This window comes from Bufo bufo, chromosome 1, assembly GCF_905171765.1.
Source record: "Bufo bufo chromosome 1, aBufBuf1.1, whole genome shotgun sequence".
Taxonomy (NCBI): Eukaryota; Metazoa; Chordata; class Amphibia; order Anura; family Bufonidae; genus Bufo; species Bufo bufo.
This window is the reverse complement of record NC_053389.1, coordinates 387,288,494-387,308,616: the sequence shown is the minus strand read 5'-3', so window position 1 is coordinate 387,308,616 and position 20,123 is coordinate 387,288,494. Positions and strand designations below refer to the sequence as shown.

Here is a 20,123-nt window from a genome sequence, read left to right as displayed (position 1 = left end):
TCTATTTCACTTTGCAGATAAAATTAGCCATTTCTACTGATGAGTGACAAAATTACAGTCTGCTTAATAATTGCTGTTGGTCATAGACCATTAGGCGCCTTCTTTCCATTTGCCTTTTTTTTTCATTTAAAAATTCACTTTTATTTTTCTTCATTAAAAGTATTATTGATAGGCAAGAAGATGATTAAAACTTGCAGTTGAGAGCTGCTGCGTTTGTCACATTTGTGTAGCTTCTGCACTTGCAACAATGTCGACATTGATAGATACATCTCTTATCTCAGGAGACCACAGCTGCACTCTGCTGACAGCTTCCTCACTTCACATATAATTGCTCTGTCTCTATTACAATAAACACAGCCTCTACAACTGTCCCTAAAACAGATTAGTCGTCCTGCCCCCTGACATGTTTCACTGTTACATGGCATCCTCAGGGGATTGGGTAGATGCAGCAACTGGGTCCGCAGGGGCAACACGTGAGGCTACGGTGGGCCGATGGGGGTAGTAGTTGCGTTTACTCACGGTTAGCAGACCTTCCCTAGGCCAGTGTGCAGTGAAGGGGAAGACAGCAGTGGAAGACAATCCTCAGGGCACTCTCCAGTACAGGGCTCACCAGCCAGATGGTAGTTGAGGTGGCCTTGATGGTATAGGTGAATATAGGGTGCTTTTGAGGCTGGGATCTCGGTGTTTCGTGATGCCAGCACAGTTAGGTGCAAAGGTTGGTGATGGAAAGAATGAGGAGTCGGTTGTAGTAAAACAGTTGAACTTTTACTTAGCAATCATTTGTCTTCAGGTAGTCAGAACAGTTCATTTATATGGTAATTGGTAAAGCAATAATATAAGTATTGGTTCAGCTGTATTCCTTATAACAGGCTTGGCAATTGTTATTTGAGGAGTTTTCCTTACTTTCTATATCTGTCTATCCCTTATCCACTCTCTAGCACGCAGGTCCTAGATATATTAAGTTTCTTATGAATCCGTAGAAATACACAGGGCGGCTCCCTAATGGCAGGCATCAGCCTTCTGCTCCATTCTTTGGAAAGGATGCTCACTGAAGAATTACGGTCCACTATGTCCATAGAGGCATGTGGTAAAGGATAATTTTGCGCATTAATCATCCGACTGTGTCCAGGTACTTTTAGGTTCCTCCTGGTCACTGTTGCTTGTGAAGTCTTTTGGCTCTGTGGTATGCTGCTGTAATATTATTATGCATATTCCCTTAGCCTGGCCACAGCCAAGGGGCTGGAATGGCAGCTACATGGTGGACTAGGTCTGCTCTGCTCCTTCCACCTTCTTCTCCTCTCCAGTTCTCTCTACTACAACAACAACCTACTTTATTAGCAAACCTCAGACTATATAAAAGTGATGCCAGCACCACCTAGGGGCGACTAGATGTAATGACCTCCTAACAGCCTATTAATAGGACATACAGGTATATACAAAAATACATTAGACAAAATATCAAAAGTTTGAAGTGCCCACGACCATCACTGAGTGGGACACTGCACAGTGACGGTATCCGTATTCTGTGAATCCGTTGTTTGCGGACCACAATATGAATATGGTGGTGTGCATGAGGTCTAAGGCTGTGTTCACACCTGTGCTATTTCCATTCTTCTGCTCTGCAGCAAGAGCAGAACAATGAAAATAACGTTAGTACCACAGAGACATCACAGCCATTTCTGCCCTTCGTCACCCGCGTCGTGTGCATAACTGTCTGGTGAATGTTATGTCACACTGAGAGGCTCGGCAGAGAACTGGGGACTGGATTGCCGATGTGTTTCCAATCCCGCAGCCCCCGGTGAGACCACAGCATGATGAGTTATGTCACTGATGCGCAAGTGCTGTTTTGGCCTCACCAAATTTAGTATCATTTACACCAGTTTTCTAGCATAAACTAACACTAAAATCTTCTCCAACCAGAGGCTGCCATAGATTTCTGTTTGGGCACCTGGACTGCCGGATGCTGCACCTAATTTATTATGAGATGTACGCCCCGTCATAAATTAGGCGCTAAATCTGGCAACATGCCTGTTTATTATAGCCCAGCGTTAGACCACAACCCTTTAAAATTAACATCATGTGTTAAACCATGCCCCCAAGCCACACCCCCTTTTGGTCGTTGCTTAACATGGCCGCTCTTTTTTGTTGGGAAAAGTACCAACCCAAATTGCAATGCTGTGATCTTTGGCTGCATGTCATGCATCTGCCAAAGTGACCTGGTAGCCCCAGCCTTAAAGGGGTTCTCTGAGCTTTTAATATTGATGACCTATCCTCAGGATAGGTCATTAATATCAGATCAGCTGTATGAAGGGAAGGCAGGCACCATGAGCGCGTGCCCTCTCCTGTCTCTCTTCCTGCTTGCTGCTGCTACCGTATGTCTATGACGAGCAGGAAGAGAGAGGGGAGACAGCACGCGTACACAGTGCACGTCTTCCCTTCATACAGCTGATCGACAGCGATGTCAAGTTTTAGAGAACCCCTTTAAAGGCTATGTACACTTTTGGGGGTAATTTTTTTTATTTATTATTGCTTTGTACTCATTGCGATCTAAAAAAAACCTTTTCATTTGGTCTTTATTAAAAATGTTGAGCCCTTTTCTCTGTACACTTGAAATTCTCATGTAGCGTGCTGTTTTGACACAGCTGAAGGCTCCTTATCTCTGATCTCTGACCTCCTAAACACTCATTATAGCTAATTTATTATCTTACTGATAAGAATGTGGCTTAAATAAGTGTTTATGACCTTTTAGTAATTTACAGATAAGGGTTATTAGATGACAGCACAAAGTGAAAGTAGGATTCACACAGCTAGAAAATCAGTTAACCCTTTGTGACAGAACAGTTTATAATTTTTTTTTAAAAAGGTCAGTAGAAAAAAAAGATTATTTCAGCCCAAAATGAGTAACATGCAATCAAAAAAACAAAATAACCCCTTTAAAGGCTATTTACACCTTCGGAGGCTATCTAATACTCTAAAAATGTCCTCCATATGCCGGGCCCCTCACAATGAATATACTTACCCCGCTCCCCGCGCCGATCCTGGTCCCCCTGGAGCTAGGTAAGTATATTCACTGTGAAGGGCCCGGCATATGCGAGTCATTTTTATAGTATTGGATAACCCCTTTAAGGTAGAATAGGGTTTTGGGCTACCTGATCAGTCAATCCTCTGTGAGCTAAGTACAGAAACAACAATAATTTCTCTTCTGTCCTAGACACCATCCTTACTATCATTATAATAACAGCTGTTACGTACCTGTAACTAGGTACAAACAGGTTTCTGTACCTTTCAATGTAAACAATAATAAATTTCTTCACTGACAGCAAGCAGATCCTGAAAATGTTTGGGAATTGAGATGCAAATTAAACAATAATTAAAGGCTATGCACACCTTCAAGGACAATTTTTGTTTAGAATTGCATTTTACTTATTTTTGGCTAAAAATCATAATTTCTGTCACAAAGGGTTAAGTTTTTCTAACTGTGTCTGGTACTTTCAGTTTGTGCCAGTCATCTAATAAACCTTATCTCTAAACCACTAATTTAACAATTTATTTAAGCCACATTCTTATCAGTAAGCTAAGAACTGATCTATAATGATTGTTTATAAAGACAGAGAGCAGAGATAAGGAGCCTGTCAGCTCCCCAACTGACAGAAAAAATAGAAAATCCTGAGGCTGCTTTAAGAGCATACTGAAAAGAATGGCGTGGTATTAAACAAGCAGGAAGTGCTCAAACCCACATGCAGTTGTGCATATATATACAGGGGAGCAGATCCTGCACTTGTGGCCCGTTGCTCCATATTTTTTATGAAGACCAACTGAAAAAATGATTTTTAGCTCAAAATCAGTACAATGCAATGATTTAAAAAAATCCAAAGATGTACAGGGTGGGCCATTTATATGGATACACCTTAATAAAATGGGAATGGTTGGTGATATTAACTTCCTGTTTGTGGCACATTAGTATATGTGAGGGGGAAACTTTTCAAGATGGGTGGTGACCATGGTGGCCATTTTGAAGTCGGCCATTTTGAATCCAACTTTTGTTTTTTTTAATAGGAATAGGGTCATGTGACACATCAAACTTATTGGGAATTTCACAAGAAAAACAATGGTGTGCTTGGTTTTAACATAACTTTATTCTTTCATGAGTTATTTACAAGTTTCTGACCACTTATAAAATGTGTTCAATGTGCTGCCCATTGTGTTGGATTGTCAATGCAACCCTCTTCTCCCACTCTTCACACACTGATAGCAACACCGCAGGAGAAATACTAGCACAGGCTTCCAGTATCCGTAGTTTCAGGTGCTGCACATCTCGTATCTTCACAGCATAGACAATTGCCTTCAGAAGACCCCAAAGATAAAAGTCTAAGGGGGTCAGATCGGGAGATCTTGGGGGCCATTCAACTGGCCCACGATGACCAATCCACTTTCCAGGAAACTGTTCATCTAGGAATGCTCGGACCTGACACCCATAATGTGGTGGTGCACCATCTTGCTGGAAAAACTCAGGGAACGTGCCAGCTTCAGTGCATAAAGAGGGAAACACATCATCATGTAGCAATTTCGCATATCCAGTGGCCTTGAGGTTTCCATTGATGAAGAATGGCCCCACTATCTTTGTACCCCATATACCACACCATACCATAAATTTTTTTGTTCCAACAGTCTTGGAGGGATCTATCTAATGTGGGTTAGTGTCAGACCAATAGCGGTGGTTTTGTTTGTTAACTTCACCATTCACATAAAAGTTTGCCTCATCACTGAACAAAATCTTCTGCGTAAACTGAGGGTCCTGTTCCAATTTTTGTTTTGCCCATTCTGCAAATTCAGTGCGCCGATCTGGGTCATCCTCATTGAGATGCTGCAGTAGCTGGAGTTTGTAAGGGTGCCATTTGTGAGTAGCTAATATCCGCCGAAGGGATGTTCGACTAATGCCACTCTCCAGTGACATGCGGCGAGTGCTACGCTGTGGGCTCTTGCTGAATGAAGCTAGGACAGCCACTGATGTTTCTTCATTAGAGACAGATTTCATGCGTCCACATTTTGGCAAATCCAACACTGAACCAGTTTCACGAAACTTAGCAAGCAGTTTGCTAACTGTAGCATGGGAGATGGGTGGTCTCGTAGGGTGTCTTGCATTGAAATCTGCTGCAATGACCCGGTTACTGCGTTCACCAGACATCAACACAATTTCTATCCGCTCCTCACGTGTTAACCTCGGCGACATGTCAATGGCTGTAAACAAAGCGAAACTTGTAAATAACTCATGAAAGAATAAAGTTACGTTAAAACCAAGCACACCATTGTGTTTCGTGGGAAATTCCCAATAAGTTTGATGTGTCACATGACCCTCTTCCTATTGAAAAAACTAAAGTTGGATTCAAAATGTCCGACTTCAAAATGTCCGCCATGGTCACCACCCATCTTGAAAAGTTTCCCCCCTCACATATACTAATGTGCCACAAACAGGAAGTTAATATCACCAACCATTCCCATTTTATTAAGGTGTATCCATATAAATGGCCCACCCTGTAGATAGCCTTTAAGCTTATTTCTCATAGGAGTGTCTTAAGGCTGTATTAGACAGCCAGATCAGGCAGGCGATTATCAGAAGGGAAGCATTCCTTCCTAGCAATTGTCTGCTCACTAGCGGGGAGACCACTGTTATTATATGTATCATTATTCATGTGATCATTATGCCATCACTCGTCCCTATGCTGTCCAGTTGTTTGCCAGCAGCAGATCGTGATTACACAGCACAATCTGCCACCAGCAAACAATTTTTAAGCAATCTTAAAAATCTGGATTGCCCGATGAACAAGTGTTTGCTCATTCATTGGGTAATTGGCAGCAGTATTACTGACAATTAGCCAGTCTAATACAGGCTTTAACCACAGGTAACTACTCTGCTTAACAGCATATTCCTCTTAACCATCTCACAGCAACTTCTGCCAGTAAACACAGACACAATTGTCACAAACTGTCCTGGCAGTGTTTTTGAGATAAGAGGAGGTGAACAAGGCTCTTGTCAAATTTCAAACATGTCTCTTCCCTTTTTCTTCTGCTTCAATAGCAAAGACAGTGCATTCGGAAAATCTTCAGACAAACTTTTTTCACATTTTGTTATGTTGTGATCGTGTCCTTAATAAAAAAATTCAAATTTCTCTCCCTCATACTCCACTCAGCACTCCATAATGAAAAAGTGAAAACACAATGTTCACTAATTTATTGAAAACCAGAAACTAAAATCTTACATTGACATAAGTATTCAGACCCTTTAATCAGTACTTGGTTGAAGAACCGTTGCTAGCTTCACTGTATTCAATGGTATTGGGCAACGCCTGGTTTTCTCCAAACATGACAATTAAGCTGGTCATTTGAGACAATGGTCGGCAACATTGTGGCTGATCAATTGTCCATGGGACCATTTGTACGAATGATCCCACCAACTAAACTACCCTACCAGGGAGTCAGTTTTTTATGAAAACAGACTCCCTGGTGCTTGAGCGCAATGGCAAGTGATCGGCTGAAATCAGCTGATCACGCCATTAACATCCAGTCTTGACTAGAGTTGAGCGAACACCTGGATGTTCGGGTTCGAGAAGTTCGGCCGAACTTCCCGGAAATGTTCGGGTTCGGGATCCGAACCCGATCCGAACTTCGTCCCGAACCCGAACCCCATTGAAGTCAATGGGGACCCGAACTTTTGGGCACTAAAAAGGCTGTAAAACAGCCCAGGAAAGAGCTAGAGGGCTGCAAAAGGCAGCAACATGTAGGTAAATCCCCTGCAAACAAATGTGGATAGGGAAATGAATTAAAATTAAAATAAAAAAAATAAAAATGAACCAATATCAATTGGACAGAGGTCCCATAGCAGAGAATCTGGCTTCACGTCAGCAGAGAATCAGTCTCTTCATGCCATAGCAAAGAATCTGGCTTCATCTCAGCAGAGAATCAGTCTCTTCATGCCATAGCAGATAATCTGGCTTCATGTCAGCGCAGAATCAGTCTTCATGTCATAGCAGAGAATCAGGCTTCACGTCACCCACCACTGGAACAGGCCACTGTCACACATTTAGGCCCAGGCACCCAGGCAGAGGAGAGAGGTCCCGTAACAGAGAATCTGGCCTTATGTCAGCGCAGAATCTGTCTTCATGTCATAGCAGAGAATCAGGCTTCACGTCACCCACCACTGGAACAGGCCACTGTCACACATTTAGGCCCAGGCACCCAGGCAGAGGAGAGAGGTCCCGTAACAGAGAATCTGGCCTGATTTCAGCACAGAATCTGTCTTCATGTCATAGCAGAGAATCAGGCTTCACGTCACCCACCACTGGAACAGGCCACTGTCACACATTTAGGCCCAGGCACCCAGGCAGAGGAGAGAGGTCCCGTAACAGAGAATCTGGCCTGATGTCAGCGCAGAATCTGTCTTCATGTCATAGCACAGAATCAGGCTTCACGTCACCCACCACTGGAACAGGCCACTGTCACACATTTAGGCTCAGGCACCCAGGCAGAGGAGAGAGGTCCCGTAACAGAGAATCTGGCCTTATGTCAGCGCAGAATCTGTCTTCATGTCATAGCAGAGAATCAGGCTTCACGTCACCCACCACTGGAACAGGCCACTGTCACACATTTAGGCCCAGGCACCCAGGCAGAGGAGAGAGGTCCCGTAACAGAGAATCTGGCCTGATGTCAGCGCAGAATCAGCCTTCATGTCATAGCAGAGAATCAGGCTTCACGTCACCCACCACTGGAACAGGCCACTGTCACACATTTAGGCCCCGGCACCCAGGCAGAGGAGAGAGGTCCCGTAACAGAGAATCTGGCCTTATGTCAGCGCAGAATCTGTCTTCATGTCATAGCAGAGAATCAGGCTTCACGTCACCCACCACTGGAACAGGCCACTGTCACACATTTAGGCCCCGGGACCCAGACAGAGGAGAGGTTCATTCAACTTTGGGTTGCCCCGCAATATAATGGTAAAATGAAATTAAAAATAGTATTGAATGAGGAAGTGCCCTGGAGTAGAATAATATATTGTTAAGGGGAGGTAGTTAATATCTAATCTGCACAAGGGATGGACAGGTCCTGTGGGATCCATGCCTGGTTTATTTTTATTAACGTCAGCTTGTCCACATTGGCTGTAGACAGGCGGCTGCGTTTGTCTGTAATGACGCCCCCTGCCGTGCTGAATACACGTTCAGACAAAACGCTGGCCGCCGGGCAGGCCAGCACCTCCAAGGCATAAAAGGCTAGCTCTGGCCACGTGGACAATTTGGAGACCCAGAAGTTGAATGGGGCCGAACCATCAGTCAGTACGTGGAGGGGTGTGCACAGGTACTGTTCCACCATGTTAGTGAAATGTTGCCTCCTGCTAACACGTTCCGTATCAGGTGGTGGTGCACTTAGCTGTGGCGTGTTGACAAAACTTTTCCACATCTCTGCCATGCTAACCCTGCCCTCAGAGGAGCTGGGCGTGACACAACTGCGTTGGCGACCTCTTGCTCCTCCTCTGCCTTCGCCTTGGGCCTCCACTGGTTCCCCTGTGACATTTGGGAATGCTCTCAGTAGCGCGTCTACCAACGTGCGCTTGAACTCGCGCATCTTCCTATCACGCTCCAGTGTAGGAAGTAAGGTGGGCACATTGTCTTTGTACCGGGGATCCAGCAGGGTGGCAACCCAGTAGTCCGCACACGTTAAAATGTGGGCAACTCTGCTGTCGTTGCGCAGGCACTGCAGCATGTAGTCGCTCATGTGTGCCAGGCTGCCCAGAGGTAAGGACAAGCTGTCCTCTGTGGGAGGCGTATCGTCATCGTCCTGTGTTTCCCCCCAGCCACGCACCAGTGATGGGCCCGAGCTGCTTTGGGTGCCACCCCGCTGTGAACATGCTTCATCCTCATCCTCCTCCACCTCCTCCTCATCCTCGTCCTCCTCGTCCTCCAGTAGTGGGCCCTGTCTGGCCACATTTGTACCTGGCCTCTGGTGTTGCAAAAAACCTCCCTCTGAGTCACTTCGAAGAGACTGGCCTGAAAGTGCTAAAAATGACCCCTCTTCCTCCTCTTCCTCCTGGGCCACCTCCTCTTCCATCATTGCCCTAAGTGTTTTCTCAAGGAGACATAGAAGTGGTATTGTAACGCTGATAACGGCGTCATCGCCACTGGCCATGTTGGTGGAGTACTCGAAACAGCGCAACAGGGCACACAGGTCTCGCATGGAGGCCCAGTCATTGGTGGTGAAGTGGGTCTGATCCACAGTGCGACTGACCCGTGCGTGCTGCAGCTGAAACTCCACTTGGCCTGCTGCTGCTCGCACAGTCTGTCCAGCATATGCAAGGTGGAGTTCCACCTGGTGGGCACGTCGCATATGAGGCGGTGAGCGGGAAGGCCGAAGTTATGCTGTAGCGCAGACAGGCGAGCAGCAGCAGGGTGTGAACGCCGGAAGCGCGAACAGACGGCCCGCACTTTATGCAGCAGATCTGACATGTCTGGGTAGTTACGAATGAACTTCTGCACCACCAAATTCAGCACATGCGCCAGGCAAGGGATGTGCGTCAAACCGGCTAGTCCCAGAGCTGCAACGAGATTTCGCCCATTATCGCACACCACCAGGCCGGGCTTGAGGCTCACCGGCAGCAACCACTCGTCGGTCTGTTGTTCTATACCCCGCCAGAACTCCTGTGCGGTGTGGGGCCTGTCCCCCAAACATATGAGTTTCAGAATGGCCTGCTGACGTTTACCCCGTGCTGTGCTGAAGTTGGTGGTGAAGGTGTGTGGCTGACTGGATAAGCAGGTGGAAGAAGAGGAGGAGGAAGCTGAGTAGGAGGAGGAGGAGACAGGAGGCAAAGAATGTTGCCCTGCGATCCTTGGCGGCGGAAGGACGTGCGCCAAACAGCTCTCCGCCTGGGGCCCAGCCGCCACTACATTTACCCAGTGTGCAGTTAGGGAGATATAGCGTCCCTGGCCGTGCTTACTGGTCCACGTATCTGTGGTTAGGTGGACCTTGCCACAGATGGCGTTGCGCAGTGCACACTTGATTTTATCGGACACTTGTTTGTGCAGGGAAGGCACGGCTCTCTTGGAGAAGTAGTGGCGGCTGGGAACAACATACTGTGGGACAGCAAGTGACATGAGCTGTTTGAAGCTGTGTGTGTCCACCAGCCTAAATGACAGCATTTCATAGGCCAGTAGTTTAGAAATGCTGGCATTCAGGGCCAGGGATCGAGGGTGGCTAGGTGGGAATTTACGCTTTCTCTCAAATGTTTGTGAGATGGAGAGCTGAATGCTGCCGTGTGACATGGTTGAGATGCTTGGTGACGCAGGTGGTGGTGTTGGTGGTACATCCCATGTTTGCTGGGCGGCAGGTGCCAACGTTCCTCCAGAGGCGGAGGAAAAGGCCGAGGCGGCGGCAGCAGCAGCAGAAGAGACCGAGGCGGCGGCAGCAGCAGAAGAGGCCGAGGCGGCAGCAGCAGAAGAGGTAGCAGTGGGAGCCTGAGTGACTTCCTTATTTTTAAGGTGTTTACTCCACTGCAGTTCATGCTTTGCATGCAGGTGCCTGGTCATGCAGGTTTTGCTAAGGTTCAGAACGTTAATGCCTCGCTTCAGGCTCTGATGGCACAGCGTGCAAACCACTCGGGTCTTGTCGTCAGCACATTGTTTGAAGAAGTGCCATGCCAGGGAACTCCTTGAAGCTGCCTTTGGGGTGCTTGGTCCCAGATGGCGGCGGTCAGTAGCAGGCGGAGTCTCTTGGCGGCGGGTGTTCTGATTTTGCCCACTGCTCCCTCTTTTGCTACGCTGTTGGCTCGGTCTCACCACTGCCTCTTCCTCCGAACTGTGAAAGTCAGTGGCACGACCTTCATTCCATGTGGGGTCTAGGACCTCATCGTCCCCTGCATCGTCTTCCACCCAGTCTTGATCCCTGACCTCCTGTTCAGTCTGCACACTGCAGAAAGACGCAGCAGTTGGCACCTGTGTTTCGTCATCATCAGAGACGTGCTGAGGTGGTATTCCCATGTCCTCATCATCAGGAAAAATAAGTGGTTGTGCGTTAGTGCATTCTATCTCTTCCACCCCTGGGGAAGGGCTAGGTGGATGCCCTTGGGAAACCCTGGCAGCAGAGTCTTCAAACAGCATAAGAGACTGCTGCATAACTTGAGGCTCAGACAGTTTCCCTGATATGCATGGGGGTGATGTGACAGACCGATGGGCTTGGTTTTCATGCGCCATCTGTGCGCTTTCTGCAGAGGTCTGGGTGGGAGATAATGTGAACGTGCTGGATCCACTGTCGGCCACCCAATTGACTAATGCCTGTACCTGCTCAGGCCTTACCATCCTTAGAACGGCATTGGGCCCCACCAAATATCGCTGTAAATTCTGCTGGCTACTGGAACCTGAGGTAGTTGGTTCACTAGGACGTGTGGCTGTGGCAGAACGGCCACGTCCTCTCCCAGCACCAGAGGGTCCACTAACACCACCACGACCATGTCCACGTCCGCGTCCCTTATTAGATGTTTTCCTCATTGTTCCCGTTCACCACAATTTTGAGAATGGCAAATTTGGGAATGCTTTTTCAACCCAGAACAAAAAGTCTGCTTTTACGGTCACTACAAATAACTTGACCAGCTAAAACTCTGCAGATTTGGTTGAATAGAGATGTGAGACCTGTTTTTTTTTGCGCTGTGTGACAGGTATAGGTTTAATCACAGAATCACACTTCTATCAGCACGCTAGCGTGTGTCTTAGGTTTTTCTGAATGACACTATCAATACCTTCAATGTAAGATTTTCTTTTTGGGATAGATTTCAAGTAGGCCTCAAATACCAGAAACTAGTTATTTTGAGAATGGCAAATTTGGGAATGCTTTTTCAACCCAGAACAAAAAGTCTGCTTTTACGGTCACTACAAATAATTTGACCAGATAAAACACTGCAGATTTGGTTGAATAGAGATGTGAGACCTGTTTTTTTTTTTGCGCTGTGTGACAGGTATAGGTTTAATCACAGAATCACACTTCTATCAGCACGCTAGCGTGTGTCTTAGGTTTTTCTGAATGACACTATCAATACCTTCAATGTAAGATTTTCTTTTTGGGATAGATTTCAAGTAGGCCTCAAATACCAGAAACTACTTATTTTGAGAATGGCAAATTTGGGAATGCTTTTTCAACCCAGAAAAAAAAGTGTGCTTTTACGGTCAATACAAATAACTTGACCAGCTAAAACAGTACAGATTTGGTTGAATAGAAATGTCAGGTCTATTTTTTAGGCGCTGGGTGACAGGCTCAACTTGCCCCTGATGTAATATATGGCCAGAAAATAACCACACTGTTGATGGTTAAATGCACTTGGGTGACACAGGCTCAGCCTGCACCAGATGTAGTATATGGCCAAAAAATAATCAGACTGTTGATGGTTAAATGCACTTGGGTGACACAGGCTCAGCCTGCACCAGATGTAGTATATAGCACAAAATAACCACACTATCGATGGTTAAATACACTTGGGTGACACAGGCTCAGCCTGCACCAGATGTAGTATATGGCCAAAAAATAATCAGACTGTTGATGGTTAAATGCACTTGGGTGACACAGGCTCAGCCTGCAGCTGATGTAGTATATGGCCAAAAAATAACCAGACTGTTGATGGTTAAATGCACTTCGGTGACACAGGCTCAGACTGCAGCTGATGTAGGATATAGCACAAAATAACCACACTATCGATGGTTAAATACACTTGGTGATAGCTCGTGCTGGCGCACCACAAGTCACAAAATGGCCGCCGATCACCCCAGAAAAAAAGTGATCTAAAAACGCTCTGGGCAGCCTCAAAAAAGTGAGCAAGTCAATAATAGCACTTCAATGATCCACAGCTGCAGATCGATCACAGAATGAAGTCTTTTGGAGGAGTTAATCTGCCTAATCTCGCCCTAACGTCGCAGCTGCAACCTCTCCCTATACTGATCATAGCAGAGTGACGTGCGGCGCTACGTGACTCCAGCTTAAATAGAGGCTGGGTCACATGGTGCACTGGCCAATCACAGCCATGCCAATAGTAGGCATGGCTGTGATGGCCTCTTGGGCCAAGTAGTATGACGCTTGTTGATTGGCTGCTTTGCAGCCTTTCAAAAAGCGCCAAGAAAGCGCCGAACACCGAACCCGAACCCAGACTTTTACGAAAATGTTCGGGTTCGGGTCCGTGTCACGGACACCCCAAAATTCGGTACGAACCCGAACTATATAGTTCGGGTTCGCTCATCCCTAGTCTTGACTGATAAACGCTGAAGCTTTCCAGCATGGTGGGTCGCATTTTCAGCAGACTAGAGTCTGCCATCTGCGATCGTGAACATTTGTTCCCACTAGTTTTGCAACGGAATTCTGGCCAACTTTAATCTTGTGTATGGCCATGTTTAGAATTGAGGTCACCAAGTTCAATCATGGTTTCATCAGACCAGAGAATCTTGTTTCTCAGTCATTTACTGAAGAGAGGTTTCTTTCTGGTCACACTGCCATAAATTCCAGATTGGTGGAGCACTGCAGTGATGGTTGACCTTCAGGAAGATTCTTCAATCTGCACACAGGTTCTTTGGAGCTCAGGCAGAGTGACTATTGGGTTCCTGGTCACCTCTCTTACCAAGGCCCTTTCCCCTGATTACTAAGTTTGGTGGGATGGCCAGCTCTAGCAAGAGTCCTGGTTGTTCCAAACCTTTTCCATTTAAGAATTATGGAGGCCAATGTGCTCTTGGGAACTTTCTGTGGAGCATAAATTTTTCATGTGCCCTTCTCCAGATCTGTGGCTCCACACAATCATGTATCTGATCTCTACAGGCATTTCTTTCCTCCTCATTGCTTGTTTTTTTTTTTTGCTCTGATATGCATTATCAGCTGTGAGACCCTTTATAGACAGGGTGTGTGCTTCCAAATCATGTCCAATCAACTGAATTTACCACAGGTGAACTCCAATCAAGGTGTAGACATATCTCAAAGATGATCAAGAGAAATGCAAGGACCTCAGAACAAAATTTCAAGTGTCATAGTAAATGTTCTTATGTACAAACCGGATTCCAAAAAAGTTGGGACATTATACAAATCGTGAATAAAAACTGAATGCAATGATGTGGAGGTGCCAACTTCTAATATTTTATTCAGAATAGAACATAAATCACGAACAAAAGTTTAAACTGAGAAAATGTACCATTTTAAGGGAAAAATATGTTGAATCAGAATTTCATGGTGTCAACAAATCCCCCAAAAGTTGGGACAAGGCCATTTTCACAACTGTGTGGCATCTCCCCTTCTTCTTACAACACTCAACAGACGTCTGGGGACCGAGGAGACCAGTTTCTCAAGTTTTAGAAATAGGAATGCTCTCCCATTCTTGTCTAATACAGGCCTTTAACTGTTCAATCGTCTTGGGCCTTCTTTGTTGCACCTTCCTCTTTATGATGCGCCAAATGTTCTCTATAGGTGAAAGATCTGGACTGCAGACTGGCCATTTCAGTACCCGAATCCTTCTCCTACGCAGCCATGATGTTGTGATTGATGCAGAATGTGGTCTGTGCGTAAAGAGATGACGTCTGGATGGGAGCATATGTTGTTCTAGAACCTGAAAATATTTTTCTGCATTGATGGTGCCTTTCCAGACATGCAAGCTGCCCATGCCACACACACTCATGCAACCCCATACCATCAGAGATGCAGGCTTCTGAACTGAGCGTTGATAACAACTTGGGTTGTCCTTGTCCTCTTTGGTCCGGATGACATGGCGTCCCAGATTTCCAAAAAGAACTTCGAATCGTGACTCGTCTGACCACAGAACAGTCTTCCATTTTGCCACACTCCATTTTAAATGATCCCTGGCCCAGTGAAAACGCCTGAGCTTGTGGATCTTGCTTAGAAATGGCTTCTTCTTTGCACTGTAGAGTTTCAGCTGGCAACGGCAGATGGCACGGTGGATTGTGTTCACTGACAATGGTTTCTGGAAGTATTCCTGAGCCCATTCTGTGATTTCCTTTACAGTAGCATTCCTGTTTGTGGTGCAGTGTCGTTTAAGGGCCCGGAGATCACGGGCATCCAGTATGGTTTTACGGCCTTGACCCTTACGCACAGAGATTGTTCCAGATTCTCTGAATCTTCGGATGATGTTATGCACAGTTGATGATGATAGATACAAAGTCTTTGCAATTTTTCGCTGGGTAACACCTTTCTGATATTGCTCCACTATCTTTCGGCGCAACATTGTGGGAATTGGTGATCCTCTACCCATCTTGGCTTCTGAGAGACACTGCCACTCTGAGAAGCTCTTTTTATACCCAATCATGTTGCCAATTGACCTAATTAGTGTTAATTGGTCTTCCAGCTCTTCGTTATGCTCAAATTTACTTTTTCCAGCCTCTTATTGCTACTTGTCCCAACTTTTTTGGCATTTGTTGACACCGTGAAAATTGGAATCAACGTATTTTTCCTTTAAAATGATACATTTACTCGGATTAAACGTTTGATCTGTCATCTACGTTCTATTACAAATAAAATATTGACATTTGCCATCTCCACATCATTGCATTCAGTTTTTATTCACAATTTGTTTAGTGTCCCAACTTTTTTGGAATCCGGTTTGTACATGCAAAATGTAAGTTTTTCCTTTTTAATATATTTGCAAACATTTCTAAAAGTCTGTTATCACATTCTCATTATGGGGTATTGAGTTCAGTTTGAGAAAAAAAACTTGCTTTTAGCACAAGGCCACAACATAACTAAATGTGAAAAAAGTGAAAGGGTCTGAAGACTTTCCGAATGCATTGGGAGAGTACAGGAACATATTTTTTAGAAACATGCATCATCATGATCATTACAAAGGTAAGTGGGGCTTTATATGTTTGGACCCTAGCAGTAATATATATGGGAAACCTATTTATACTAAACCCACATTCACATTGTCAGTATTTTGGTCAGTATTCTGCATCAGTATTTGTAATTATATTAAGAAAAAAGAGAAAGATATAAGGCTCCCTTCACACAAATTTAGTTAGGGATTTTTTGAGTAAGAAAAAATAGCATGCGTTTTTATTTGACAAGCATTTTTATGACGTTTTAAAACATTTTTGTTAAAATAGTGTGTTTTCAAACAGTGGCAAAAGCCCTACATTTCCAGATCATGTTCCCATTAAAACAAAGTCATAGACTGAAAATATGCACCGCAAATTAAGAAAAATGCCACAACAAAAATTGCATTGTTTGTACTGTATTTTATAATTACCATAGGCTTACAGCTAACATTTGGCATTTTTATTTTCAAAAAACACATAAAAAGACATACAGTGTGAGTGAAACCAGCTTAAGGGAGGGAATTGTAGAATGCTTTACACCAACTCGTATAGTTTTTGCGTGGGAATACTGACACAAAATAATGACCAAAATAGGCAAATGTGAAAATGTCTTTTGTTGAAATAGAGTTTTAAGTTTGCTGATCTGTTTCAATTCTTTTGTAGAGTTGAACAACACTGATTTAGATGGGCGAGGAAGTGACCAGAGTCTCAACAGTTTGCCTAGTGTCCAGACTGCTGGACTTGGGTCAGAACATTCAGTCGCCAGCTGGGCAGTATCATTTGAAAGGCTTCTTCAAGATCCACTTGGGGTTGAGTACTTTACGGTATGTTAAAAAGCACATAACATGATAACCTAGTTCTGGGAAAAAGAAAATTCCTTCCCGACTCCAATCAGAATAAGGGCTCGTTCACACAAACGTATTTTGTGATCCGTATATGGGCAGTTTTCTGCGTTCCGCATACGGTCCGTATACGGAGCCAATCATTTCAATGGGTCTGCAAAAGATGCGGACAGCACACAGAGTGCTGTCCGCATCTTTTGCTCCGTTACGTGGCCCCGCAAAAATTCTGTCCTATTCTTGTCCGTTTTGCAGACAAGAATAGGCATTTCTATACCAGGCCTCCTGTTCCGTTCCGAAAATTGTGGAAGGCACACAGGCGGCATCCGTGTTTTGCGGATACGCAATTTGCGGACCGCAAAAAATGGCACCGTCATGTGCAGGAGCCCTAACTCCCTGGATCAACGACCCATCTTTAGTAATTATAACCTGTAATATTACCCTCCAGAAATACACCCAGGCCCCTCTGGAACTCTTTTAGTGAACTCACCATCACCACTTCCTCAGAGTTCCATAGTCTCACTGCTCTTACCGTAAAGAATCCTCCTCTATGTTTGTGTACAAACCTTCTGTCCTCTAAAGCTTCATTCACACGTCCGTGTCCGTGCTTAAATCCGTGAGCAGGTGGTCAGTGATGCATCCGTGAAGCTGTCCGTGAAGGATCCTTGTTGGGTCAGTGTGTCCGTTTTTTGCTGTCCGTGTTGCATCAGTGTTTCACTGACACTGAACAGCTGAAAAATAATTTTCAAAGAAGCTTAATGATTCGTAAAACACGGATGCAACACGGACCCATAGACTATAACGGGCGTGATGGATCCGTGAACACGGCCAAAATAGAGCATGCATCCGTGCTAAAAACACGGACCCACGGACCGTGCTAAAACACTGATGTCTGAATACACACATTAAAATGAATGGGGACGTGTGCTGTCGGTGGAGAACACGTACAGCACACGTCCATGAAACACTGATGTGTGAATGAGGCTTAAATGTAGAGTATGTCTCCTCGTCACAGTCACGGGTATAACTAGATCAGGGGAGACATCTCTGTACTGGCCTTTGATATACTGTATATATACATAGTTATTACATCGTCTTTTTTCTAAAGTGAATAACCCTAATTTTGATAATATTTCTGGGTACTGTAGTCCACCCATTCCAGTTATTACTTTAGTGACAACTTTTGAACCCGCTCAAGCTCTCACATGTCTTTCTTGTGCACAGGTGCCTAAAATTGTACATAATATTCCATGGGGAGATTTATCAAAACTGATGTAAAGGAAGACTGGTTTAGTTGCCCGTAGCAACCAATCAGATTCCACCTTTCATTTTTCAGAACTCCTTTGAAAGATGAATGGCGCACTCTGCTGAGGCCTTATAAATCTAGCTGTGAATAACGCGAGACTTGCTTCGTCTCGCGTCTATGACGTTACACTTCGGTTATGCACATAAATTACTGTTTCACATTCTGAAGCTGAACTCGGCTTCGTTAACGAGATTTTGAAACAGTAATTTATGTAATTTCTATGTGTACAACCAAAGTGTAATGTCATAAACGTGAGATGAAGCAAGTCTTGCGTTATTTGAAGCAAGAGTTTTAAGGCCTCAGCGAAGCCCATACATTTAAGCGCATTAGGGAGGAGATATTGTAGACAGAGTTTTCAAACAAATCAGGTGTAGAGCAATCTGAACATGATTAACTGAAGTCTAGTTGCTACAGTTAAGTTTACTGCCAACTAACATTTCTAAGTCCTTTTCCATGTCATTTTTACAATAAAATTCCAAATTAGTACATATGATGCAGTATGAGAATACATAAGAAATCCCTACATCCAGTATATGCAATAGGGGCATAATAAAACCTAAAGGGGTTGTCTCACTTCAGTAAGTTGCATTTATCATGTAGAGAAAGTTAATACAAGCCAGTTACTAATGTATTGTGATTCTCCATATTGTCTCCTTTGCTGGCTGGATTCATTTTTCCATCACATTATACACTGCTCGTGTCCATGGTTATGACCCCCCTGCAATCCATCAGTGGTGATCGTGCTTGCACACTATAGGAAAAAGCATCAGCTTCTCTGGTGGCCGGGACCATGGGAGCTCACAAAGGCTAATGCTTTTTCCTTTAGTGTGCAGGCACGACCACCACTGATGGATTGCAGGGTGGTCTGTAACCATGGAAACGAGCAGTGTACAATGTGATGGAAAAATTAATCCAGCCAGCAAAGGAGGCAATATGGATAATAACAATGCATTAGTAAGTGGCTTGTATTAATTTTCTCTACATGATAAATGTCACTTACTGAAGTGAAACAACCCCTTTAAAGGCTATGAAAACCTTTATGCATGAAAAGTTTAAAAACGGATAAGTTAATAATCGGACCAAAATGCAGCAGAAAAGAGAATTGCACTTGGATGAATGCACATTTTAACCATGGTTCAATAAAAAAATTAAATGCTATATACTGTATATATTTTAATTTAGTGGGAATTATATACAGTTGCAAGAAAAAGTATCTGAACCCTTTGGAATTATATGGATTTCTGCACAAATTGGTCATAAAATGTGATCTGATCTTCATCTAAGTCACAACAATAGACAATCACAGTCTGCTTAAGCTAATAACACACAAAGAATTAAATGTTACCATGTTTTTATTGAGCACACCATCTAAACATTCACAGTGCAGGTGGAAAAAGTATGTGAACCCCTAGACTAATGACATCTCCAAGAGCATATTGGAGTGAGATGTCAGCCAACTGGAGTCCAATCAATGATATGAGATTGGAGGTGTTGGTTCCAGCTGCCCTGCCCTATAAATAACACACATCAGTTCTGGGTTTGCTTTTCACAAGAAGCATTGCCTGATGTGAATGATGCCTCGCACAAAAGAGCTCTCAGAAGACCTATGATTAAGAATTGTTGACTTGTATAAAGCTGGAAAGGGTTATAAAAGTATCTCCAAAAGCCTTACTGGTTATTAGTCCATGGTAAGACAAATTGTCTATAAATGGAGAAAGTAATCACAGGGAACGACCTGTTTAAAACGTAGCCTTTAATCTAATTTAGACATAAAATAACAAAAACTCCCACAAACATACATAGAAAAGAACAAAGAGAAGATATATCCTTGATGACATGGAAGATGATACTTGTAATCGTCCAAAAAATACGGGTCAGAGATGGACGGAATGGACAGAGATGGAATCTGATCTGTCCCTATTCCTGGCCCTGGGCTAGGTAGCCCTGCCTAAGAACGGAATAGCCGCCCTGATAAGGATGATCCCGTGTTCTGGAACCTCCTTGTGAAACCTTAATAGACCCTGTAATCCTGGTGGATCCCTACTGTGGGGTCTGCTCTAGGCACACAAAACAAAAAAACAAGTATAGATAAACAGTATAGAGAGCAACAGGCCAACCACACTCATAGATGCTCAGTGGTGTGGGTGGAAAGTT

At 44.4% G+C, this 20,123-nt stretch overlaps 1 protein-coding gene across 2 annotated transcripts in view; it reads left to right on the top strand.

The window, feature by feature from the left end:
- RGS14 (regulator of G protein signaling 14) overlaps positions 1–20,123 on the top strand; it is a 164,928-nt gene that overhangs the window by 19,427 nt on the left and 125,378 nt on the right. For both annotated transcript variants that reach the window (XM_040405553.1, XM_040405545.1), the window contains exon 3: positions 16,488–16,648. In XM_040405553.1, coding sequence (XP_040261487.1) covers positions 16,488–16,648 — 161 coding nt within the window. The remainder of the gene's footprint in view (positions 1–16,487; positions 16,649–20,123) is intronic.